Source organism: Liolophura sinensis, chromosome 13, assembly GCF_032854445.1.
Source record: "Liolophura sinensis isolate JHLJ2023 chromosome 13, CUHK_Ljap_v2, whole genome shotgun sequence".
In the NCBI taxonomy this organism is placed as follows: domain Eukaryota; kingdom Metazoa; phylum Mollusca; class Polyplacophora; order Chitonida; family Chitonidae; genus Liolophura; species Liolophura sinensis.
In genome coordinates, this window is record NC_088307.1 from 23,672,237 (window position 1) to 23,700,149 (window position 27,913).

Here is a 27,913-nt window from a genome sequence, read left to right on the forward strand (position 1 = left end):
GATATGCAGTAAAAAAAAAAAAGCTATTAAACTTGCCACCCCCTTTTTTTTTCCCCACATGTATACATTTTATGTGAGTCCTATATTGCTCAGATCAGCTAGCAGGTGCTTCATAGGTTATAAGATATCATAAAAATCACTGTACTCCTATACCTTTTCTACACAAGGTCTTTTCTTCCACCCCTCTCCCCCACACTCTTCTTTCTCCCTTTTACCCTAGCCACTGAATGAATCAATGGTGCATAAAACCGTGCCAAGTGTATAACAAATTCGAAAAGGCTGCAGAGAGACGTCATATAAACAGATATATCAATCAGAAAATATAAAAAAGAATGAAAAAAAAAAAAAAATGAGCATATTTTCATCCCGACTAACTGGAAAATCTACCTGGGAAATGTATGATTGCTCTTGCATTTGTCAGGTAGAAAGATTTACAGCCCATTATTATGCAGCCGCCATGTCATATATACTGTATAAAGCCGGGCAGCAGGATGTGCCCGACAGTTGTTAAGGTGCAGACACACAACTGCTGGCATACAGATGTTGTTCAATACTGGCCTTAGGCAGGGAAATTCTCAATTCCTCGGCTAACTCTCAATGTGGGGGATCTTGGTGGCAAATTAGGGCTGCACATCTGCCAATATGGCGTTAAAGTCTGTAGTTTATAAACCACAAAGTCTGTCAATAATTTGGAAGATCGAGTTCAATCTGAGTCTCAAGGGTAAGGACCTCCAGCTTCCCCCTTACATAAAACCGACAGCATGCCATCACATACATGAACAATGGCAATCAACACAAAATGATGGCATTTGCTGATTTTATAGTTTTACATGTTTATGAACAAAAAAGTGGAATCCAGTCCATGGGACAAGCCTTGGCATAGCTTGCGTGAACTCAAAAAATACATTTACAATAAATGTAACAATTAAATACACCTGAACAGGTATATGCCATGGACACATCCAAACCAGGGTTAACCAAAACGTTCAACTGAGCACAGACACTTTCCCATATCATCAAAATACCTCCTCTTATTTTATACTGGTGAACAACTGCGATTTGATCATGTAGACACCTTAATTTTAATTTGGAAAAAGAAACTTAAATAAAAAAAATAAAAAATAAAAGGCCATTCTAAAATCAAATAATTTATTCACAATATACCTGTGGACAAACAACCGGTTAAGTCAATGGCCCATGTTAAAAAAAAGGATGCCCATGTTAAGAGATAGGATGCCCTTGTTACAAGACACATGTATACTAAGGATGTCAAAAATTTAAGCAAAGGACAGAGCAGGTCGAATAACTGAGCTGCAGGTCACAGCTATAATTAAAACTGTCAAAAAGAAATAGTAAATTGAATAAAAAAGAGAAAACCATAAAACATGTATAAGACTTCCCAAAAGTTGAAGTAGTACATACCCATGTATATAAGCCAGTGTAGAAAACACCTACAAATATGCCTGCACTGTCATACTACTTCCACTCTCACCTGCCAGGCTTACTACTGACATATACCTGTAGGCATCCAGCCTAACCTCATCTGTACATATTACGGGCTAACAGCTGTCCTAATTAACAGTAGGGCTAACTTACCTGGCAGCTAATATTAACACCTTCTTATTAACATTCACATCACCCACCTATTCATCCTCTATCTAAGCCCAGAATGATCTACCAGTACATCTTTTAGTAATTAGGGAAATCGTTAGCCTGTTGACACCTGCTGATTTTGTCACGGCTGATGACACATGCGATTAGCCGGAAACACACACTTAACGGTGAAATCCAGGCTTCTTCGGTAGCTATAATAATATTGCTTCTGCTTTAATATAATATAACAATTTGGCTTTTTATAGTGTACGCTGTCCAGGTTCAAGTCTACCTGATGTTGGATTTCTCTCCAGGCTGTACATGGGAAGGCCTGCCAGAAACCTACGGATGGTTGTGGCTCCCCTTCCCCCAGGCTCTGCCCGATTTCCTCCCACCATAAATGTTGATCACTGTTGTATAAGGGAAATATTCTTCAGTACAGCATAAAATAACAATGAAACAAACAAATAAATTAATACTGTAATACTGTTATCTACAGGTACATTAATAGTCCGATGGGTATTTCCCTTTGGTCTTGCGGTGAACTGTGGGCCTTGGTCCCAAACATCAATGCACATTTTGTCACAACTGGTGCAGCATGCCAGCTAACTTGAGTTGAGGAGTTAAATAAATTAAGTGCTGATTTTGATCCCTTGCAGAATCCATGTGATTCACTGCCCTTGTCATAAAGCCGTAACATGATAAAAAATGTTTGCCTACATGTAGCAGGGTAAAGCATTTGTCCACCTAACAGGCTAGGGCGAATTTCCGTTTCAGTCTAGTAGGAGAGGTAAATGCTTAGCCTCCATGGTAGGTGGTTCAAACCCAAGTAGGTCCCGTCACACCATGACACTAAGCTCCCTATGCTGAAATTGACATAATATTCTGCCTCACTGTATCACCATGCAACAATATCAAAAATTCATACCAATCGAAAATTTTATAAAACTACCAGCCTTTGGCAAGTAAATGACCAGCTTTCCCTACTGTGAGCATCCACTTACCCCCACCACAGGGAAAGCTCAATGTGTGTGCCATATACCGGTGGAAGACAAGGTGATCGCACATGAACTTCATGTAAGGCTACATTACTGGACTTATGAGCACTTAATACACTGCAAATTGCCACTCAGAGGCCATGGCAACTTTAAAGGAATTACGGGATAATCAGGGACTCAATACCTGATTGTTCGCACGCTTATTCACCATTCTAAGATAGCTTCTCTCCTGTACTTTCTCTCTGCAGGTTTCATGATTAGGTTGCATGTTCATTTGTTCCCAAGGCAGGAACAAGACTACACATGCATGCGATGTAGCACATGTATATTAGCCGAACTAATTCCAAGCCACGAGCATCTGGGCTCCTTGCAAGGCCCACGCTGGATGGAGGTGATAAATAACATGGAGCTAAAACCAGCTGATTTGTGCAGATTTCTGAAGTTTACAGTACGTACTGGACGCTGAAACGATGATATCTGAACTGTTTCCAGAAACAGTTTTTTAACCTAAAAGGTATAATTTTAAATATTTCAATGCTAAAATCTTCTTCAATGTCCATATGTATCTCACCTGGGTTAAATTGGCTTTGTTCGCACTTGCAGTACTCCTGAGTCATGTGACCAATGATTGTGCTGATGACTGGCTCAGATTAGATATGACATTATTGCAAAACTATACGAATCTTTTGATCCTGCGACTGGTATCCTCAACCCGTCACAACCAGAGGTTCTCCCAATACACCTGTACATGACCTAGCAAAATCTGATCAATTCTAGATTTAGTATTATTTGTACATAAAATGTATATTAAATAATTCCTTATTTTTACTTTCGCCAATTGTTCAATAGGAATAATTACACGATGACAGTACACGTAAATATGCCTTTGCGCATCTTCAATTGATGAATCTTGGATTATGAATATACCTTACTTGCCCTGTAACAAACCCACCTGACCCAATCCAAGGCTTTAAAGTACGAGTGCTACCCATGTGTTAATTCTTACTTCAAAAACAATTCAACAAAACAAACATCCCTTTGGATTTTTTTATCCTACCTTGCATACACACATGTACATGTACGCACAGACTGGAGAAGAATTCTTACCTTAAAAACAATTCAATAAAAACAAGCATCTCTTGGATTTTTTGCACACTTGCATACATGTCTGCACAAAAAACTTCTTAGCAGTACCTTAAGAACAATTGCAAAGAAAACAAACGTCTCTTCAATGAGTTTTTTTTATCAGGCTTAACACATACCTCGACATGTATGTATTCACAGACTGGATGGAGTGGAATTCCTACCTTAAAAACAGCTCCAAAAAAACAAAAACCAAATGGCTCGTCAGCATTTTTTATCAGACTTAATACATAGGTCTACAAGAATGTACTTACGGACTGGAGAGGAATTCTTACCTTATCAACAATTCGACAAAACAAGCGTCTCTTCGGGATTTACTATTAAGGCTTACGTACTTCTATGTGCGCGCAAACTGGAGAGGAATTTTGAATTAAAGAGCTCTTATGTTCTCATCCCTCCGTTCCTGTCAACCCGCGAGACACAATATTCCCTGAACTCCCCGTGAAAATGACATTCTGCAAAATCTCAAGTTTCCATGGCAACGCAGATTGAAGGTAGTGCCCAGCCAGTCGTTGCCAATCCATTTCCTCAGGGTGATACAAGCTAGGGGAAATATTGATGTGAAACGGACTTGCCGCTGTCACATCACGTGCAACGACAACACTACAGCAACAGTTGGCAAGATCGCATGGAACAACAAACCGTCAATACATGATGAATGAAATAGTCATCACCATACAGCCTTCGGATCAAGCCACACGTGTATCGCTGTATAGCGTACACACCCATGCAGATAGGACAATGAAGGATTTTCCTCATTATACCTGATCATAATTCACATCTGATTTATTTTAACATTCAAGCTCTCTACACACCTTATTCACATCATTGATGTTTTCTGCTTTCACATCATTTAAACGTCTAATAATAAAAATAAAAATTTTATTTCATACCTGCAGTGTCCACATAAAAAAATGCAGAGGATATTTACTTACACGTAAATGCAGTAAAGAGAACTGCATCAGTATTAATTGACAATTTAGTACCTGTCTGATAAGATATTACCAGATTATCTTAGATAATCAGAGATAATAAGATATTATCACAAATAAGATATTATCAGACAGCATTATGTCTATTCTTACCATAATACCTCAACACTTTCACATGACAGAGCAATTTTCAATGCAAATGATGTGGATTTTTATTAAGATTTTGGAGACAAAACTACATTGGTTGGGCTGGCCAAGCTAAGGGTTTAACAAAAATGTACAGAGCCCTCAGGATATGATTGAATAAACATCTTACACACAAGTGATAAGGCTGAAGAAGTTAATCAATACACGGCTAGTCTTACATATTATTTCACCAACTGATATAATATTGTTTATAGCAAAACATAATTAGCCAGCACAAGAAGCACTCTTATTAATAATAATTATTAAGGATTCATTAATACCACATCAATATTATATTATGTTAATAATTGGCTGGGTGAGCAAAGAGCTGGAATAGGCGGGAGTCTTAAGTTTGCACTTTTATTTCGTTGAAGGTGAAAAACTCCTATTCCACCATAAGACCTATGTCAGAAATGTTTGGCACCTATTTTTGATTACATTTAACTATAACATGGGCACATGAAAAAGTTTCACCAAACGTTATTTTCAGTAGACAAACAATGGAGAAAATCCAGTTGCTGAGGGCTTGTGGGCTTAAGAAACTCCTGGAGGAAAGCGATGTCATTTGTGCCCCCAGAACACATCGAGACAGGTGATGACGAAGTCAGTGTCATCAAAAGTTGTCCAACATTTTTTAAAAGTGACAACCATTCAAAGGTTGCTGGCAGACTTTCCCACGTACGTCCGGAGAGGACTTGACCTCACAGTGACCGCATTGTTGAAAGGCTCCTGGGTCAGTGCTCCGCACTGGCATACTAACCACCTCGGGTTAGGAGCCCACCTTCCCATTGTAAATATAACCGATCAAAGAAGCTAAATGGTCAAAAGTCTCCAATAAAACTCCTGCCCAGGTTCAGATGCTCATTTACATAAGTCAGCAGATAACATGTGGTTAAAGTGCTGGCAAACTGCGACTATCATGCATGCTGGCCACTGGCCTGAATGATTTTGAATTCATGTGCGTGAAGCCTGAGTGCTTGCAATTTCGGCCAAGTCTTAAAGGCAAGAGGTTTTTCAGGTACATAGCAAAAATCAGCGGTTTTCAAATCCAGGTACTCCAGTTTCCTCCACCCATAAGCCTTGAGTGTAGTGTTAACCACAAACCAAATAGTAAGTAATGAAATGAACTGAAGTCAGGAGGTTTCTCATATACCTGCCGAAGGGCAATGGTTTAATTCCTCCAGCCTGATAAACCTGATGTAGTCATGTAGAATGAATATATATATAAGCTAGACTCCTAACACTGCAACTTTAAAGGAGAAGAAAACATAAATGATGCAAATTTTAGACAAAAGCTTGAAAGGTTATAATGTTATAAACATGGTCTTTAATATATTTTTTTTTTAATTTTTCCCTGGATGAATGAAGGAAACTTTTAGGGGAAATGAGTATTTGAAAACACACCACCACATGGTATACATAGTCCTTGTATCGATGTCTTATAAGTACTTGATACGTGTCTGTTGAAAAGATATTAAAATGTAAATTTGTTCCTGAAATCTCAACAACTGTGTTCAATCTGAATTATGATAATATTAATAAATATATTAAAACTGTAAATATGATTAAAATTCTGCCTAAGTAATATTGTTAAGTTATCTGACATCTGAGTAAAGCAAAATGTATAACACAAGCATTTAACACCATCATTTAAAACATTATTATGCGAAGACAATATACCTGTATACCAAGACGTGATTCCAAATTATACTCACCATACAAAAGTTATTTTCATGTTTTTTTCTCTCCAAAAAATATTAAAGATCATATTCACAAACAACTTTTCATATTCCTGACATCTTAAATTTACATCAGTTTTTGATTTTTTTTTATCCACCTTTAAATTCTACCTGATTTTTGCTGTTTACCCTGAATTTTCACTATTAAGATGGCATTTTATGTTAAAATGTGCATGTCATAATGATAACGTACAGTTATAAACCCATTCGGTGATCAAGACAACGCCCTCACAGTGTCCTAGCAACATGAAAGATCGTCACCGTCACCACACCGCCAAGACAAGCCCTTCTCCGTAGACTTGTAAATGTGTTTCTTGGCTCTCAACAAGCACTGACAGTAAGGTGATGATCAATCGCTTCAGGGACTTCTTACTGATTGATTTCTTTTTAATTGCCAGTGCAGTTGTACTAACGTCTGATATACATAACCTACATGATCTACAATTTCACCCATTAAAGTGCATTTTTAGAGGCCAACAAATATCACAATTAAAATATTATTCTTAGTGCTGAACCTTTTTCAAGTAGATTATCATCCTGTGATCCAAGCCAACCTCGAAACACCTTTCTGAAATGAATAGAGCTCTCAGAAACAGGAAAAATGGGCAAGTCAGTCATGGATGAAATTTATGGTTGTCTGGGGTATGTGTTCAGCTATACGTGAATGTAACGCAAATGTCAGGTCAAATTAAAACGACGTGCAGTACTAAATTACACGACTTTCTTTCCTCCTCTCTAGAACTGTACATATGTCTCCTATGTGTCAACATTCACTGACAATATCCGGTACGACTTTCCATCCTTCTATCTAGAACTGTAAATATGTCTCCTATGTGTCAACATTCACTGACAATATCCGGTATGATCCGGTATGATCCGGTATGATCCATCACTTTGTGGCTTCTCATTCATTGATTTGTTTTTAATCTCAGGTACTGATGTCTGACACGTGCATCTGCTGAATAGAAAAGCTATATACACACAGGTATGATGAATGGCAGCTAGGCCACATTATACAAATAATATCCACTATTCATTCGCATGATTTTACATGACAACTTCTGTGGCCTACTGGTTAGAGCGTCTGCTTCCAAGTCAGGAGGCCTGAGATCAACCCCAGGTCGGGTCATACCCACATGACAACAGACTTTACAATTGCACTTGTTGCTGCTTCGTGTGGGGCTCGGCAACTGAGAGGTTGGAACACGGGCCCAATGTCAGTATAAAGTAACCTTGTGGGCTGTCAATGGTCTGGTGTCTTTGGCATGATGCCTCACTTGGGCAGCACTTCAATTTGTAGCATGGACATGCCCTCCACAGGAAGACACAGTATCATACCCACACCTGTAATCATTTGTCATACACGTAAAAACCCAAGCGTATATTCATGATCAGTGAGTCCCTTAGTGTGACAACATCTAATCCAATTTCCGATTCTCTCTCTTTCACACTGAGTGATTTATCAACGAAAATATTCTCACTAAAAAAAACTTGACCAAAAGTTTGATCAGTGGAACAACAGGAATGTGACATAATCAGTAGGTAGCATAAAATAACTCGTTATTTATCTACTGGAGTGTTTTTTTTTACGGTGTACTCCGCAATATTTCGCTTATACGACAATGGCCAACATTATGGAGGAGTAAAATAACGTTTTTCATTATAAGTTGCAGACAGAAAGGTACATGTTGAAAGACAAATAAACACCAACAACAACACAGCCTCCTCAATAGAAGAGGTACATGTAATAGCCACTCACTGATCAGGAGATGGGAATCAGCCAATGGGCTTCTGACTAATCACTCAGCAATGCCCGTGATTTGTATGTAAATCATGCAAGTACATATATATTTATCCAGACCGTATATGAGTCGAGGAACCAATCTCATACATACACAAAGAGAACAAAGACTGCAGCACTTCTAATAGCCTTTGTGTCTGCCTTGGTCCATATTTACATCTACTGTGCACAGCACTTTGACATACGATACCATTGATGCACCATTAATGCTACATGTATTGTCTACATACATCAACGTTCTAGCTATTAAAGAGCAAAATGACGAGTACCTTTATCACAAGATAGAACATATGTCATACAGATATTGGCACGACCAAAATCATGATCCTACACATTTTATAATTCCAGCAATGCTATAATGCCCATAATTATGAAATTAATCAAAAGCAAAATACCCAAAATGTGAAGAAAAAAACAAAATTTGAACCTACTCATTTACTATTCAGTGAATATTGACTGCAGAGCAACTATGGAGTACAATCCCAGTCTAGTCTGTGCAATTCATACCATGCCGTGTCATGCAGATAAATGGAAATGTTTGCAATTTCAAGTCCAAGCTGTCCAATCGAGATCCAAGCTGTTCTAATAAGGTCAAACATTTATAATCCAGGTCCGAGCTGTGCGGTTCTCACGTATTGTTCAGTGAATATTAATTCATGGTAAAGAGCCAGTGAAATCAAGCTTGAAATTATGTATCTCTTTAATTGTTCTTAATCTTCATCCATTATATGCAGGAATATACACTGGGGCAAAAAAAAAAGTTTATAAGCAGAACAGCGCCTAAATACAATAGGGATTCAAACTATGCATTGCTGATAAATGTCGTTAAGCAGTTCAAGTTCAAGCTGTACAATTTAGGTTCAAGCTGTACAATTTAGGTTCAAGCTGTACAATTTATCAAGCTGTATTATTGAAGTTCACCACAGGTCCAGGTTCTACATACCACTGGGTTCATGCTGTACAATTTAGGTTCAAGCTGTACAATTTAGGTTCAAGCTGTACAATTTATCAAGCTGTATTATTGAAGTTCACTACAGGTCCAGGTTCTACATACCACTGGGTTCATGCTGTGCAGTTTAGGCCTAAGCAAGGCTCTTCTCCAAGCTGCATTATTCAAGTCGACTATATCCATGCAATGCAATCCACCAGGTTCAAGCTGTACAGTTTACGTCCAAGTTGTATTACTCAAGTCGACTAAGTTCCAGCTCTACATTCCACCCGTTTCATGCCGCATAGCTTAATTAGGCCCAAGCTAGGTTTACCACCAAGCTGTATTAATAGTCCACTAGTTTCAAGCTCTACATTTACCCCAGGTCCAAGCTGTGTGGTTTAGTCAAAAGGTGTGCGCTATTCCACTAGGTCCAATCATAAAATTCACCAGGTCCAAGCTGGACTTCCTCCAAGCTGCATTATTCAAGTCCACTAGGTTCAAGCTTAAAATCCACCAGGTCCAAGCTGGGCTTCCTCCAAGCTGTATTATTCAAGTCTACTAGTTTCAAGCTTAAAATCCACCAGGTCCAAGCTGGGCTTCCTCCAAGCTGTATTATTCAAGTCTACTAGGTTCAAGCTTAAAATCCACCAGGTCCAAGCTGGGCTTCCTCCAAGCTGTATTATTCAAGTCTACTAGGTTCAAGCTTAAAATCCACCAGGTCCAAGCTGGGCTTCCTCCAAGCTGTATTATTCAAGTCTACTAGGCTCAAGCTTAAAATCCACCAGGTCCAAGCTGGGCTTCCTCCAAGCTGTATTATTCAAGTCTACTAGGTTCAAGCCATACAATCCACTAGGTTCATGTTGTGCAGTTCAGGTCCAAAGTTGCACAATTAAGTTGTATAATCTACTGGTCCACACTGTGCTAATGAAATCCTAGACGTGCAGCGTATTGATTGATTCATGTATCAATTGGACTGGATATGGTTTACTTTTAGCCGAAATTTGTTGGACTTTCCAATTTCCATAGCCAAACCAGAAGCCATAAGCAATCGATTAAAATACGAATTGCTTGTAATACTTCTAAATAACAATAACCATTGATCTGACACAGGATAGGAAAAGAAAAAAGAAAAAAAAAACAGAAAAAAAAGAGACCACTCAATGGTCTGGCATGTCTAGTGTAATGAAGGTCAATGGTGGGACACTGCCTTCAAAAAGGTGATCAATTATTTCCAACTAACTGATACAACTGGAATTCGACTATATAATTGTACACTAAGAGTTCAATATAGTTCTGATATAATCAAAGTCGGGTTGACTGTGGGAGGTGGGGGAGGGGCAATTATGATTGGAACCATCATAACACGCACATGTGAAAGACATGTTTCCAAGATAGTTATATAATTAACATCTAGCTATCAGCTTGTTGGGGCTTGGGTTTGGAGAACGCCAGTGTGATATAGCCATGCATATACAATGAATACACTCAGTATCAGGGTGTTCAAAGAGGGCAAGAAGCAGTCTGCAGATAACTGTCCACTGCTGTCCCCGTTGCCGCCTACTTTGAACATTCGTACTATTTAAATTAATAGTAACTGTGGCATAATTACTTTCAATTCAGCTGCCTACTTTTGAACTCTGACCTCCTTCTCTGATTCTAAATGAAAATCTTGCTCAGTATGGCTGTGGTGTATATATTACATCAGTCCTAGCACAGCATGCATAATAAGATTTAAATACAACTATAATGAATTAATAAATTAATACAAAAAGAGCCATGGGAAAACAACACCTATTAAAGACATAAGAAGCATTGTATTAACATATGTTAGGAAAGCCCAACTTGTCACCTACTCATAAGAGCCCCGTAAGAAGAATATATATATATATATATATATATATATATATATATATATATATATATATATATATATATACATGTACATAAAAATCCAAGACAGATAAAAAACACCCACAATTTTGTTGAAAATGGATAAAACAGATCAAAACTATATGTACATGTCTTGGTGAAAGCATGTATCAAGTTTCAATTCACAATTACCAATTATTTTTTAAAAAAAAGTCGGGAACATTGTCCAAAACAGGCTAAAAACTGCCATAATATTGTTGAAAGTGGAGAAAATGGCCTTAAACTTGAATTTGATCTTGAAGCACTTGTACACTTTCCATTCAGTACAATGCGTTTTGAAGAAAGTCTTGAGAACAAAGATCAAAGCAGCCGTACTTTTGCTGAATATGAATTTGAAACTCAAAACGATCGATCAAGCGACATGCAATTTGTCCTAGTGACATCTTTTACCAATTTTAATTAAATACCACTGGCCCCGATAGCACAGTTGGTAGTGCGTCCGCTTCGGGAGAGGTAGATACACGGTCAATCCTGGGTCGAGTCACACCTAAGACTTTAAAAGAGGAAGTTGTAGCCCCCTCGCTTGGTGTTCAGCAAGAAGGGGATAGTGCAACGACTGGTTGACCCGTATCAGTATAATGCCTCGGGCGTGGCGCCTTACTTGCCTTTGTTAAGGCGTCTCAGTGAAGCTGCACTAGATAAAAGAGCGGTGGAAATCCATCCTACAACAAGGAGGCACATTACGTGCACTCTCAGGATTCCTTCATTGTCATATGACTGAAAAATTGGTAAGTATGACATTAAACCCCAAGCACTCACTCAATTCAAAGCCGTGAACCATTTTGAAAGAAGTCTGATTCTTGATGCTGTAGAAGACAAGGTGTAAACATACAGTTTCCTATGGTACCAACTGGGGACTAATATTACTCTAGTTGACCTAAAATTTTGCCCACAAAAGTGCATTTTTACAGGCAAATAAGTCTCACAAAAATATTATTTTTGGTACTGAAACTTACAATTTTCCAGTAGAATATCATCCCATGCTCCAAGCAAACCTCAAAACACCTTTCTAAAATGAATGAACTCTCAGATTCAGGAACAATGGGCAAGGTAGTCATGGACGAAATTTACAGTCATTTTAGGGTACATTCACTAAGAATCACCATCTGATTGCCATTTTTTATTGTTCTTTTGATTAAAGATTAATGCCTAACTCTATACTTGTTCACATATACAATTGTACTGTAATTCTTCAACCTTATTGCATGTTTGCAAGGTGTTTATTCAAGCATATTCTGAAGGCATTATTCTGTGAAGACTGATAACATTATACTTTTTTGTAAAGTCCTGAAATTGGCCAATCTAACCAATGTAATTTTGTCTCCAAAATCAAATTACAAATATGCATTAAATTGCACTGAGAGCTGCTCTTTCATGTACGAAAACGCTGAGAATTAGAGTGGTCACTGTTATGGGCAGGTTAAATAAGTGTCTGAAGTAAACCAACGGTAAATATAGCGAGTAATTACTGACAAACAATGTCTACAGAATGTTAATTTAGTGAAACGGCAAAACTAGTGGTCTCCACTGAACTTCATGTAAGGCCACACAAGAACAATTCCTCAACCCCTTTATACTGGATTTGCTAGTTCCCAAAACCGTGAGAACAAAACATGGATGCTGTTTTTTTAGAAATTTTTTCCTCCGCGAATGGGATCTAATTATTAAAATTTGTGGCTTTGAGTACATCAGAGGCTAAAGAACTAATACTCGAAATTCAATAAGAAATTGTGTACATGTATTGAAAAAAAATCAAATGTACATTAACAGAAAAAAAAACAAACCCTGAAATATGATACGCGTGTGTTTCGCTTGCGATAAACCATGAAAATGTGTACCATCAAAGAAAGCAAAGGACTGCTAATTTCTTCAGATAAGGATGTTTAACAACGACATCAATCAATACAGAAACTTCCATAATGAGCACTTATTCATAGAAGTACAAGAGTCAATGTACTTCGCTAATAACAGACAGTAATATTTTCTGAGATCAAAGGATTGCTTTTTGCTTTACCAGAGAGCGACTACAGTCTCCCATGCACAACAACATTACCTGCATAATTTACACATCCCTGACAGAGCTTGTATTTGACAACCGCTGTAGTCACAAGGAAGTATATGAGGTATAGTGCCATTACAATATAACACTGTATAATTACAATACATGTATTCACTCAGCATATAACGCAGAAAAAAAATACAAAAAAAAAAGTTTAAATCTAAAATTTTGCCCCAAAAAGCACTGCATAAATGCCATATAATATTACTTTTTGGTGCTGTTTGACACCTGCATGTACAGTTTTCCGGTAGGATATAATCCTTTCTTCTAAACAAACCATAATTAAAACAGCTTTCTAAAATCTACAGAACTCTCAGAATAAGTCAAAATGTGTAATTTTAGGTCATTTGCCATGCAATGACATACACTGTAGGTACATGTATGAGGAATGTCTTGGAGCGGATTACATACAAAACACGGCCGAAAAGTGCCTAGGAGACACTTTCTGATGGCTGATTTCAAAATTCTGGTTATAACGAAATCTATTATGTTTACTGAAAATTAATACCTGGTCAAAACAGATCCCATTAGCAGTGAAGAAACAGACTGGGGCTTTACGTGTCCGTCCAAATCTGGAGGCTGAAAATGGCCAATTAAACCTCGACCTAAGTAATCAACCCTATTGCATATGAAAGAGCAACCTTCAGAGCAATTTATACATATTTTTAATTTAATTTTGAAGTCAAAACTACATTGGTTGGAAGAGCCAATTTCCTGGCTTCACACAATGTGCAATTTTATCAGTCTACATAGATTAAATAATGCCTACAGCATATGCTTGAAGAAACATCTTGCAAACATGCGAAAGGGTTGAAGAGTTACAGTACATAACGTATGTTTGATCAAATAAATTTGCCCAAGACTATAAAGTTGTCCATTTTGCCACATTCTGAGAGCTTCTCATCTTTAGTAGGTGTTCTGAGGCTTTGGTTTGAAAGTATAATGATGTTCAAAAGGAAAATTATTTTATCACCAATATATGGAGACATTTATTTGCTTATAAAAATGCAATTTTACTGGGTGAAATTTAGGTCCACTGCTGGCTTATAAGCAAGAGCATGTTCACATAAAGGCATGTAACCTAGTCATGACTTGACCGCCAGTTTTCTAGCTGCCTTCCAAATTTCAATCCTCTCTACTACACCTCTCATTGGCTTTTTCGTGTTTTTAGTGACACACAATTCCTTTTCAGTTGACAGAAAAGCTGTTTGATTTTCCTACAGCTTTAAAGATCATTTGCCGTTCATGATCAGTAACCAATATTTTATTCACCATGGATCATGAGACAAAAAACATTTTCACGGCCAGGAATTTGAAAGTGTTTTAACTACATATGATTTGCTTAGGCTTGAGATTGCAAGCAATCCCAATCTATTTAATGCATGATTTGTGTACAAAATATTTTTCCTTGATTATAACTTCACAAAACATGAAGTACAAATGATACACTGTCCAATTCCTTTCAAGCTTTCCTTTCTTGTACCTTGAAATCAGTTCTTTAGCCCATATGTCACGAAACCTTGAACATTTATGAGTGTTTGTTTTTTATTTCTTACTTTGCAGTTTAGGAGGTGTCTTAACAAATTAAAGCACAAAACAGTTTATCAATTTTGGGCTGATTACACAAAGCCATTTTTGACTTAAGTCAAACTTTGAAATCAATCTTAAAGTTAAGCCTTATTGTTCAGCTTTTGAAACTAAAATTTTGTCTACCTCATCAAATGTGTCCAAATTATAACTTTCAGTTCCAAAAATGAAGCATTCTGAAAAGATGTTAAAATTTGACTTACATGTACAGTGTAAGTCAGAAATGGCTTTGTGGAGTCGGTCCCTTGTTCTAAGGGGGGTTAATATTAAAGTTTTCTCAAGGTTCCAGTGGTTAGTCCCAAAATGATTTATTTATTTATTTATTTGATTGTTGTTTAATGCCACGCTCAAGGATATTTCACTTATATGAGGGCAGCCAGCGTTATGGTGGGAGGAAACCGGGCAGAGCCCTGGGGAAACCCACGACCATCCGCAGGTTGCTGGTAGACCCTCCCACTTATAGCTGGAGAGGAAGCCAGCATGAGCTGGACTTGAACTCACAGAGAGACTCCTGGGTCATTACTCTGCACTACCCGAAATGAATTATTCTGCACTCATGGCCTCAAAGGTGTCAGACAGCTGTCAAAACTTTAGAGGAAATAAAGCTCCAAACCGTAGACACTTTTAAAGTTGTCTATATTCTGAGTAGGTTCAATGTCATTTTCAAAAATTTACAACCTTTGACAAAAAATTTGCATATTAACAGAGGAGTAATCAAGAGGTATAAATCATACCTGAAATACAAACAACTGTTTCCATTTTTTTTTTTTTTTTTTGTGTTTTAACTAGTTTTATTTCCCTCATGTAACCATACGCTCTTTGTTTCAGAGTTACTTTCAGGAATCTGTTAATGACAAACTTGGTGAAAATGGGTCTGCTTGTTCAGGTGACATACATGCAGATAACGTTACTCTGGATGGCTAGGCAGCATGAACTACAATACACTAATTCCTCAACCTTTTCGCATATGAAAGAGCAACTTTCAGCACAATTTACGCACATTTTTATTTTCAATTTGGAGACAAAACCACACTGGTTGGGTTGGCCTATTTCAGGGCTTCACAAAAAGTATAATTTTATTAGTGTCAACAGAATAATGCCTTTAGAACACATCTGAATAAACATCTTGCCGACATGAGAAAAGTTTGAAGAATTACAGTGCTGTAACCTTTTCAAACCATGAAAGCATTTTTTCGAAGAAATATATACACACACTTACTATAAACATTATACTGAAAATAATTTGTTTGTGTCAATAAAGATGCAAAAAAATAAAATAAAAATAGGCAAATTATTTCCTTAAACCCTATAGTTTTCTTAGACTTTCAAAATACTGGTTGCAACTGAAGTTAAAAAGGCTGAAGAATTAGGCTATATACAATGTTTTATACATGTACAAAAAAGCATTTGCTAAGTTTATAATTACAATGGAAGCTGCATACCACAACATTGCTTTTCTTTTTTTTTTCAAAAGTTTAGGAGTTGTACAATCAATAACTTGCCGCTTCATTATGGACATCACCATAGCAATTTATCACTGACAGTTTGAAAGACATGTGGCCATTAAGCAATCACAGCTACAAGCAATTTGTTTGATGTTTACTGGACAAAATAAATAAATGATCCTATCTAGACAGTAAATGTAGAGGATGAAAAATATGTTCCTCGGCCTCGTGGACTCGCAGCCTCAGAAGCCAACAGAGTTTCAAATCAAGGATTCACACACCGCAAATAAATGCCGAAACAATTTCCCCACTGATGAAAATCGAAGGCTGTGCCATTTATCGCTTCATTGCTTGTTACCAATTCTGAATGCTACAGGAAATTGTGTTGCCACGGCTACCAGTAGGGGTACCCGCGACAGTGTAGACCATATCGTACTCGTTTCTTAATGAAATCCCAAGGAGATGGCCTAGGATTGCACAACCCTGTACACCGGCCACGAGTACGGCAAGCAATAAATCCAGTATTAGCAAACACAGCGTGTTTTCAACATGCCATTCGTTATCACAGTATTCATTCATAACGAATGTCTGCCCACAAACACAATGCCTCTGGTCTCCTGCTTGGCTAATTACACGTTCTCACTAATGAATGAATGAATGAAATGGGATCCTGAATGTGTGTTCAAAATTGACAATATGCCAAATTAGCGGAGGCAACAATGCTTAAACTCATTAATTAATGCCAACTGAAGAATAGATTGTTGATGAGCTGTTTACAAATGTGCGTATGTGCAGCGCGTTGAAGATAATATCAGAGAAATACTCCCAAGAAAAAATTTCATCAACAAATCTCTACATCCACAGTTATAAGCATTGCTACGGTATAATTTAAGAAGTACTGCCAAGAAAGGACTCCTTGACTAACTTACTCATACTAATGAAGGTATAAAGCACAATATTGCCAAAAAAGAATTTATCAAATACCTTACTCTTAACACCTGTAGATATTAAAGACTGATATGGAAATGTGACAAGTGAAATACTGCCCAGAAAGAATTTTCATTCTTTTTCATCAAATGTATCGTACTCTCTGAAGGAAATAAAGATACTTATGGTACCATTGAATGAAATAATTCTAAGATAAAATTTCATCAACTACAAATACTGTATTTCAACTAATGCTTAGCATTTTTGAAGGGATACATCTTGTTTGATCCTAACTGATTCATCCACTTTATAGGGCCATTTAAGCGTTTTTCTGAAGTGTGATTAATGTTTCGTCAGAAAAACAAAAGTGTCAAGTTAAGGCCTTTATGTATTTCTGAAAGTGCATTTTTACATATATATACATATATATACAAAACTTTAGGTGATTTATTTATTTATTTGATTGGTGTTTTACGCCGTACTTAAGAATATTTCACTTATACGACGGCGGCCAGCATTATGGTGGGTGGAAACCGGGGGCAGAGCCCGGGGGAAACCCACGACCATCCGCAGGCTGCTGGCAGACCTTCCCACATAAAGCCGGAGAGCAAAACTTTAGGTGAAATCACCTACAAATATTGCCACGAAAGAATTTCACCTATAACATATACTGCTGAGAAGGAAATTTATCAAGTTCCTTACTCAATACCACAAAGATTTCTTTAAAAGGGGGTACAAATGAACAAACCTTCACATTTCTGCTCTAAAATACACTACATTCTTAAGAATCAACTTCAACCATTATTTCAACAGTAAATTTCAACTAAAATGACCTAAAACTTTGCCCAATAAACAAATAAAATGTATGTCACAAAAAATGACTTTTGGTGCTGAAACTTACAACCCTCCTACTTACATCCTTCCACTTACGGATATCATCTTATGTTCCTTTACATACTTTTCTGAGATGAACAGAAATCTCAGAATAAAATGAAAAACTCTGTCATGGACAAACTTTTGGATTATTTGCAGTACTTCCTGAGGATCTCTGATACAATGCAAGGAAGAACGTATTTTGGAAATGTACATGTATATCAAAACTAAAACAAGATGTGATGCTACACACCAAACAAAACAAAAGTACTCACTTTTTTTCACTTCTGAGGTAGTTCGCTGAAGAAAAACAGACGCCATCCGCCAGCAATTTCTTCTACTGGCATAACAAAGATGCTAAGTGGTCTTTGATGATCACACTAAACGCAGAACGTCTCAACTTGAAGATTTGTACAACAGTCAGTCGAAGTCGAATATTCGCGTGTGTCGATCAGAGCAAGAAAAAAGTTGCAATTCGCTGCAGTTTTTGTAAGCCAATCAGATTCGCAGGAATTGACCCTTATTTAGCAAATGCTGCTTTGTCCCATTGTGAATCCTTTTTTTCAATTCATACTTAGAGACATGTTGTGCATAAATAAATACTCTTTTTTTTTCCAAATCCTGTTGTACAGCAGACGTACTTTTTTCATGACATCGATCACTTCGACAATCGCGGAGTCATTTTTTTACGAAATCTGCTGCTGGCAGCAATGATGTCACATGCTGATAAATGTCATAATGAGGGGACAGTTTGCTGCAGAACACACAATTATGTCATCTATTTTCAAATCGCAATGATTCTATTTGAGGTAATAATACAAAAAAGCACATTGATGTTTAATATTTCCTTTATCTGAAAATTTCCCATAAGTAAGAAAAAAAGTAAAATTTGTTTAGAATAAAGAATAAGTACAGTACTTACGTGTTCTGCAAACAGAACAAGGGCACTGAACTCTGGGGCCAGATCAAACATTAATCCAGTGTTTTCCCAGAAGCTGGTTATGTCCCCTTCATTGCCAGTGTAGAAGAAAATGGGGCCTTTGCCATCCCACCATTTATCTGAAGAAAGAAGAATAATAATTGTTACATCTTCTTTCCATTATGTACATATTGTGCTTCTCTCTACAACCAAACATTTAATCAATCTAAAAAGTTAATCCGTAAAAACTGTTCCAAATGGAAAACAACGTCGCCTGATAAGCTTCCACTAGAACATCATTCACACATATTAAAGATGTATTTGTTTGCTTCAGTCTTATCATATTTGACATTAGCTTGAAAATTTAGTATAGTAATCTAATAAAACAGGGTGAACTTAGCTAGATCATACATCATGCTGCTTAACTAAAAAAAAAACATGACCACACCTGGACATGCCCAGAGACTCTATAAGAACACTGATCTAAGTCAACCATTTGCTGCACCATGCTTCCTGCAATACTTATTCTTGCTAATTTGAGGCATGTGGAAGACCAACTTTTCACATTTACTGCAAAGTACTCCCTGCCACATTGTGCTCTGTCTATAGCACGTCATGTGGAGGTATTTAAGGTATCTACGGTGCTGGGCATCAATGTACACTGCTTGACTTGTCCGAGGCTTGTGAAGTTATCTGTGGTAAGCTTGCCACCAATGAACACCGCAATACTTGTCCGAGGCTTGTGAAGTTATCTGTGGTAAGCTGGGCATCAATGTACACCGCATGACTTATCCGAGGCTTGTGAAGTTATCTGTGGTAAGCTGGGCATCAATGAACACCGCATGACTTGTCCGAGGCTTGTGAAGTTATCTGTGGTAAGCTGGGCATCAATGTACACCACTCGACTTGTCCGAGACTTGTGAAGTTATCTGTGGTAAGCTGGGCATCAATGAACACTGTATGACTTGTCAGAGGCTTGTGAAGTTATCTGTGGTAAGCTGGGCATCAATGTACACCGCTCGACTTGTCCGAGGCATGTGAAGTTATCTGTGGTAAGCTGGGCATCAATGAACACTGCATGACTTGTTCGAGGCTTGTGAAGTTATCTGTGGTAAGCTGGGCATGAATGAACACCGCATGACTTGTTCGAGGCTTGTGAAGTTATCTGTGGTAAGCTGGGCATCAATGAACACCGCATGACTTGTCCGAGGCTTGTGAAGTTATCTGTGGTAAGCTGGGCATCAATGAACACTGTATGACTTGTCAGAGGCTTGTGAAGTTATCTGTGGTAAGCTGGGCATCAATGTACACCGCTCGACTTGTCCGAGGCATGTGAAGTTATCTGTGGTAAGCTGGGCATCAATGAACACTGCATGACTTGTTCGAGGCTTGTGAAGTTATCTGTGGTAAGCTGGGCATGAATGAACACCGCATGACTTGTTCGAGGCTTGTGAAGTTATCTGTGGTAAGCTGGGCATCAATGAACACCGCATGACTTGTCCGAGGCTTGTGAAGTTATCTGTGGTAAGCTGGGCATCAATGTACACCGCTCGACTTGTCCGAGGCTTGTGAAGTTATCTGTGGTAAGCTGGGCATCAATGTACACCGCTCGACTTGTCCGAGGCTTGTGAAGTTATCTGTGGTAAGCTGGGCATCAATGTACACTGCATGACTTGTTCGAGGCTTGTGAAGTTATCTGTGGTAAGCTTGGCACCAATGTACACCGCATGACTTATCCGAGGCTTGTGAAGTTATCTGTGGTAAGCTGTGCATCAATGAACACTGCATGACTTGTGAAGTTATCTGTGGTAAGCTGGGCATCAATGAACACTGCATGACTTGTCCGAGGCTTGTGAAGTTATCTGTGGTAAGTTTGGCATCAATGAACACCGCATGACTTGTCCGAGGCTTGTGAAGTTATCTGTGGTAATCTTGGCATCAATGAACACCGCATGACTTGTCCGAGGCTTGTGAAGTTATCTGTGGTAAGCTGGGCATCAATGTACACCGCATGACTTGTCCGAGACTTGTGAAGTTATCTGTGGTAAGCTGGGCATCAATGAACACCGCATGACTTATCCGAGGCTTGTGAAGTTATCTGTGGTAAGCTGTGCATCAATGAACACCGCATGACTTATCCAAGACTTGTGAAGTTATCTGTGGTAAGCTAGGCACCAATGAACACCGCATGACTTGTCCGAGACTTGTGAAGTCATCTGTGGTAAGCTGGGCATCAATGAACACTGCATGACTTGTCCGAGACTTGTGAAGTTATCTGTGGTAATCTTGGCATCAATGAACACCGCATGACTTGTCCGAGGCTTGTGAAGTTATCTGTGGTAATCTTGGCATCAATGTACACCGCATGACTTGTCCGAGACTTGTGAAGTTATCTGTGGTAAGCTGGGCATCAATGAACACCGCATGACTTGTCCGAGACTTGTGAAGTTATCTGTGGTAAGCTGGGCATCAATGAACACCGCATGACTTGTCCGAGGCTTGTGAAGTTATCTGTGGTAAGCTGTGCATCAATGAACACCGCATGACTTATCCAAGACTTGTGAAGTTATCTGTGGTAAGCTAGGCACCAATGAACACCGCATGACTTGTCCGAGACTTGTGAAGTCATCTGTGGTAAGCTGGGCATCAATGAACACTGCATGACTTGTCCGAGACTTGTGAAGTTATCTGTGGTAAGCTGGGCATCAATGAACACCGCATGACTTGTCCGAGACTTGTGAAGTTATCTGTGGTAAGCTGGGCATCAATGAACACTGCATGACTTGTCCAAGACTTGTGAAGTTATCTGTGGTAAGCTGTGCATCAATGTACACCGCTCGACTTGTCCGAGGCTTGTGAAGTTATCTGTGGTAGGCTGGGCATCAATGTACACCGCTCGACTTGTCCGAGGCATGTGAAGTTATCTGTGGTAAGCTGGGCATCAATGAACACTGCATGACTTGTCCAAGACTTGTGAAGTTTTCATTTTTAAGCTGGGCATATATACACACTGCACGACTTGTTCGAGGCTTGTGGAATTTTGGCTGGGGGCTACTCTTGATAGGCTGTGATTTATCAGTATTTAATTCAGTTACCAGAGGCAGTAACTACATCTGCAAAACAACCCATCATGTAAAATATGCCTTTAATTCTACTAGATGATATACATTTAGATGAAAATATATCGCAGAAAAGTTTAATCAGATATTACTTTATTGCTAAATATTGATTTGTTTGTTTGTCTGCGGTTTAAGGTCATTCTTAACATTATTTCGATCATATCATGAAGGTGCTTCCATGTTGCAGGCAGGGCCCAGTGCTTATATATTCATAGTGCTGCCTCACTCAAACGCCATGCCAAAGACACCAGACATGACACCACACCCAGTCACATATTACACTGACACCAAGCTGACCTGTACGAACCTCTTGTGCTTATCGAGTGTCAAGCAATGTAGTACTAAGATTACTGATTTTAAAATCATAAGTACGACTCGATTTGGGTTAGAACCCTTGATCTACTATTTACAAGGCAAAGCTCCTTCCACCATGCCAGTGCAGCTGGTAGTGCTAATAGTGAGGAGGGTCCGTACTGTACAAGCATATCTCAAATGACACTTGTACATCCTTTGGGCTAGTTACATTTTGTAGTTAATTTCAACCCTGGTAATAACATTTGGAGCACTGACATGACATACAAAATGGTATATTGTAGAATTGTGTACACAATATGCTCTGTATGAAATTATTTCACTTAAGATATATGTAGCTTGTGACACTTAACTTGTAACCCTCAGATTTTCTTTTAAAATTGTGTAATGATACAGCTGTTGAGAGAACAAGTAATACTCTTATCAAATAAAAAAAAATGGTGTTCAGAGAAATATTTTTTGCCTAATGAACATTCCAAATGGCCTGTTTCTCAACTTGCCACCACACGTTACAATTTAGGGCTATATAATTTCCAAAAATATACACTTTTCAGATGTGCACACCCCGTTTTATTGTTTGGACAGTGGAGGTAAGGTGGAATAGTTGAAGTGAATGAAGGTTTGAGTGTCTGATTTCAGTCAACTTAATCTTTCATTCACGTTTTCTTTATGTGATCTAGATTAAGTAACAGTCAACTGTAAAATACAGTGCTGAAAAATCACAGCTCCATGGCACACTCTTTTTTCCTCTCAAATATGTAGTGCTACATTAAAATGTTCCCAGTTGTGAGCCCAAAAGCCTACCCTAAGTCTTCAACCTTTTCAACCACCACTGCAACCAATATTTTGTAACATTTTGAGAGAACTATGGGGTGCAGAAAAATAATCTACTCAGTTTTCTGAAGCTTGCACCTTTAGTGACACAGCAGTTTTTCACAGCATTAGAAACAGCCTGAAGTTTGCAGACATTTATGTTCTTTATCTTTTCTGTCAATTTATTGCAAGCACAACATCAATCAGTTATATGCTACTGGCGGCAATGGGCCGAGATTGCATGGTGAACATTTTGTTTTTGAGGACTCTTCACTTATTGGGTTTATACAGTGTTATTCATCATAAATTTATCTGAATTGTGGCATTAGCTGTGTTCCATAGGGTATCCTTCATGTCATGTTACTATTTCCGCCTGGTAATTCTCTTAGGACTGAAGTTGAACGCTGAATGTGACGACAGCTAGTGGACTCTCAGATTCCAAAGAATTTTACACTGCCTTTTTATTAACACATTTCTTACCGTTTACCTATTTTGTTTAACTTAATCCCAGTATCTGCTGAACTCAAACTCTTACTGCTATTGACGTCCTGAATGCGATCACCTTCATACGGTGGCCCATGCACGCGGTATATGTATGACATGTTCCTTTTTTCTCAACTTTTGTAATTTTTTCTTAGGTTTCCACCTGGGTGAAAAGGTTTTCACCCTGGGGAAAATCTTTTCACCCAGGTTCACACGGTTTCCAACTGGGTGAAAACTAAGTCGAAACTTAAGAAAATGTTTCAAAGGTAAGAAAAATGGAAAATGTCGTAGGCCTATATAGGCCACCGTACCTTCACTTCCATCCCTGTCACTGACACCGACACTCAGTGACATTCAGTGACAGTGTCAAAAAAAAAAGAAAAACAATTGAGATAATTTCGGTACCTTGGATAAGATAACGTTGTTTATATGTTTGAGATCCATACGTGCCAAAATTGAAGTGATCAATTATCTGATCAAAATACTTTTCAACATATGGCGTCGCAGCTTGCTGACCAACAGCAAAAGCTGAGTAAAGGAACACCGCGAGCAACGTTGATGTTGTGGAGTCCGCCATCATTAAATTCAGCGCCACATGACTACCGCATGACCACCGATCGTCTTCCCACTAGATTATCTCCCGTCCTTTGATTTACCTGAGCTGAATTAAGATATAATTTATTCCAGAAACAACATTTATCTTAGTAATAAACACACGTGTATAGACTAAATAAACACTTGAATTCATAGCAAGTTTTCTCCACAAAGACGTTCAAAACTTTAAACCACTTCCAAATCCGCTCCCAGATGGAACTCTTCAGCCAAAGGAGTTATAAAATGGTGTATCGGCCAATGTAAACAACAACCTGACAACAACCGTGAGATTTTGACAGGTTCTGAGAATATCGGGTGAAAACTTAGAGATAGCTTAACAAGGCCGTTTTCCCTCACACTCTATTGACAGTAAACATCAAGAAAAAACAATGGAGTACATATCTCCCCTATACTTGCACAAGGACACAGAAAATCTTCTTTTGCCGGCGGCCGAAAGAGGTGACGTCGGGATGATTTTGAAACTGTTGCGAAAAAAGGCTAACGCCAACCTCACAGACGAAAACGGGAGATCGGCCTTGAGCTTAGCTGCAGCAGGTAGCTTTAATCCTCGTAATAACACGAAACAGACACAGCCAAAACGCAAACGTACATATACGTGTATGTGGCAAATTAATTTAACTGATCTGCGCGTAAGCCGCCAAAATACTCAAAAAGTATTTGTCAAACATAATCATGTAGCATGGCCTCATGTGTTTTCGTGGTATTAATACTTTAAGCACAAGAGAAGAAGAAGCGACGCCTTTAATAGTAAAAATTGCTGGACATACTACAATCTACAGCATAAGTGGACTGCTTACCGAATTAAAGTTTATTTTGATCCACACGATCCAATTGATCTCATGTTCAAAATTTGGCTTTTTTTTTTTTTTTTTTTGCAATGATACGAAAGTGTGAGTACCACAGAAACGTGCGTCGGAACGATGCTGTATTTGTGATGCTGCATTTGACGGTTCAGTGTACAGCACTTTAAATACTACATGGCTTAGATACTGTGCATCCATGACATTAACACTGAGTTACCCTCCAGGCAAACCTACATGTATGCCCATTACTACACAAGGCCTACCCATATTCACTAGCTTTCATTCCATAGTCCTCTGTCCATACAGTAACATGTCTGCTAATTCCTCAGTGTTTGCTTTCATATCAGCTGGCCAGACTGAGGCTGTCCGATTGTTGCTGGAGGCTGGAGCACAGGTCAATGCCAAGGCTTTCTCTTATGTGACACCATTACATCTGGCTACGCGAGGTGAATGTTTAAGTTGAAATCCATTTGTTTTTTTTTTAGTTTTCATATTCAGTTAAGAGAAATGAACGGTATATACCTTCAGAGCCTAGTAGGAATTTTATATCAAAAATGCACAGATAAATGTGTTAGTCTAATACTCATTTGCCCTAATGCCTCAACTTTAATTACATATGAAAGAGCAACTTTCTGTTCAATAATGCTCAAGGTAAAGCTAAGAGTTTTCACTGTTCTGGACCCCAAGAAAAAACATTTCATTTCTTGAGTTCTCCTTTAAGGCCACACAAATTAAAAATTTTGTTTATTTATTTGATTGGTGTTGTAAGCCGTTCTCAGGAATATTCCACTTATAAAACAGTCGCCAGCATTATGGTTGGAGTAAACCTGCTGAGTCTGGGGGGGAAACCAACAGCCATCTGTAGGTTGCGAATAGACCTTCCCATGTGCACGTACAGCCGAAAAGGAAGCCAGCATGAGCTGAACTTGAATTATGGCCTAATGTGTACAATAAACCTGTTAAAAATGTTACTGAATTTCTTTTTTCTGTTTGCTTCATGATAATGCCTTTCTTTTTGTTCACAGGTAATCACATAGAAGTTGTGAAATTATTAATACTGAATGGTGCAGAATTAGGTGCTAGGACTCAGTCAGGGTTAAGTCCCATTGACCTTGCCAAAGCAGGTTCTCCTCTGTGGGAGTTACTAAAGGCTGCCCAGGATGGAGACCTTCCAGGGATTGATTATGACACTGAACAGTCTGCTATTCCCGAACATGCCCTTGGAGGTTTTAAAAAGACTAAGAAAAAATCCTCAGCCAAAAAGGGGAAAAAAGGAAAAGGAAAAAAGAAAAGTGGAAAAGGGAAAAAGAAAGGAAAAGGGAAGAAGAAAAAGAAGTGACACAAACTGTGGTGAATACACTGTACAGTACAAATTTATCTATTTTTATTAAAAAAACATCAGATCATTGTACTTTTCTTGTACAAAACATGTCATAATCATTATGTACATATCATATGAACATTTGAACACTGATACCCTGTCAGGAATCCAGTCAATTACAGTGTTACATGTATTCAGCACAAATTAACATTAAGGACTTTATTCGTGACAGTCTTACATGAAGGACCATACTTGTGTTAAATGGCATGAAATTAATGTAACATGAAATCAGCCTTGACAGCAAGACTTGCCAGTTATCATCCATATTTACAGTGTGTTCATGTGTCAGTCCTATCATATTAAAGCCAATTCACATTGAGATGTGGGATTTTGAACGGAACGAACTGTATCCCTGATAACGTTTTTCAGCATTTTTCAAGTGACACAATTTGCTTTATTCTGAATCACTAGCTTAAAAGAGTTTTTTGGTGAAGTTTTGTCAAGTACTTATCAGAAATTTGGCATCAAAAATATCATTTTAATGTCTTAACATTCTTATGATAGAACATTTTTACACACCAACCTTCAACTTTTAAGTGAAATACAGTAGTATTGGAAATCTGTGCTGTAATCTCAAAATCATTAGGGTTCATTTTGATTTTATCACCATCCACTAATAGTGATAAATGGTGATAAAATATACCACTAGCCTTTGGCAAGTCACTGACAAACTTTCCCACGTCAGATATACAGATATGCACACCACATTTGTGAAAGACAAGTGTTTGCAGGTATGCTTGGAGTTTAATGTTGTACTTAACAATTTTTCAGTCATATGATGACGAGAGGCATGTCTATATATAGTGGCAGAGCGATTCCATGCTCACCCAGTCACATTATGCTCACTCTCCGCCAACCAGTCATGTTTCCTTCTCTAAACTCTCAGTGCTGAGCACCAAGCGAGGTAGCAGCAAGTACCATTCTTAAACTCTTTGGTATGTTGAGAGACAAGTGGTCTAAAAAAAACGTCAGACTGTCCAAACCATCTACAAATTCCTAGTCAGAGACTGAAATTCAACTTGTACCTCATGCATTCTAGTGATTGGAAGAGAACTCTTAAATAAATCTTAACTGTAATTGTAGTCTTTATTATTCATGAATAATGAGAATTGTCACAATTTGACATTTTGAGGACAGTGCAGGTGTCACGACTGAGTTCCAGGTTAAATGTAGATGACACACAGTTGCTCAGGAACTGAGTATTGTTCTAAACATGCCAGCATGTCATTCCTTGTTTGTCCTAGTTCACACTTTCCAACCTTCAACCTTGTCAACCTTCCAGGCACCCTTTTCAGAGGAGTATATGCATACATTTAGGACAATGA

At 38.2% G+C, this 27,913-nt stretch overlaps 2 protein-coding genes across 2 annotated transcripts in view; one reads left to right on the forward strand and one right to left on the reverse strand.

Moving 5' to 3' along the window:
• LOC135480210 (dipeptidyl peptidase 2-like) overlaps positions 1-24,366 on the reverse strand; it is a 79,517-nt gene extending 55,151 nt beyond the window's left edge. The window contains exons 1-2 of the mRNA XM_064759983.1: positions 24,195-24,366; positions 19,066-19,202 (exon numbers count right to left, since the gene is read on the reverse strand). Coding sequence (XP_064616053.1) covers positions 19,066-19,202; positions 24,195-24,366 — 309 coding nt within the window. The remainder of the gene's footprint in view (positions 1-19,065; positions 19,203-24,194) is intronic.
• A 289-nt stretch (positions 24,367-24,655) lies between these two features.
• LOC135480778 (ankyrin repeat domain-containing protein 54-like) lies at positions 24,656-26,841 on the forward strand. Its single transcript, XM_064760703.1, has 3 exons — positions 24,656-24,938; positions 25,555-25,653; positions 26,233-26,841. Exons 1-3 carry the CDS (start codon positions 24,773-24,775, stop codon positions 26,544-26,546), a joined length of 579 nt encoding a protein of 192 aa, XP_064616773.1. The 5' UTR covers positions 24,656-24,772; the 3' UTR covers positions 26,547-26,841.
• Positions 26,842-27,913: the final 1,072 nt, after the last annotated feature.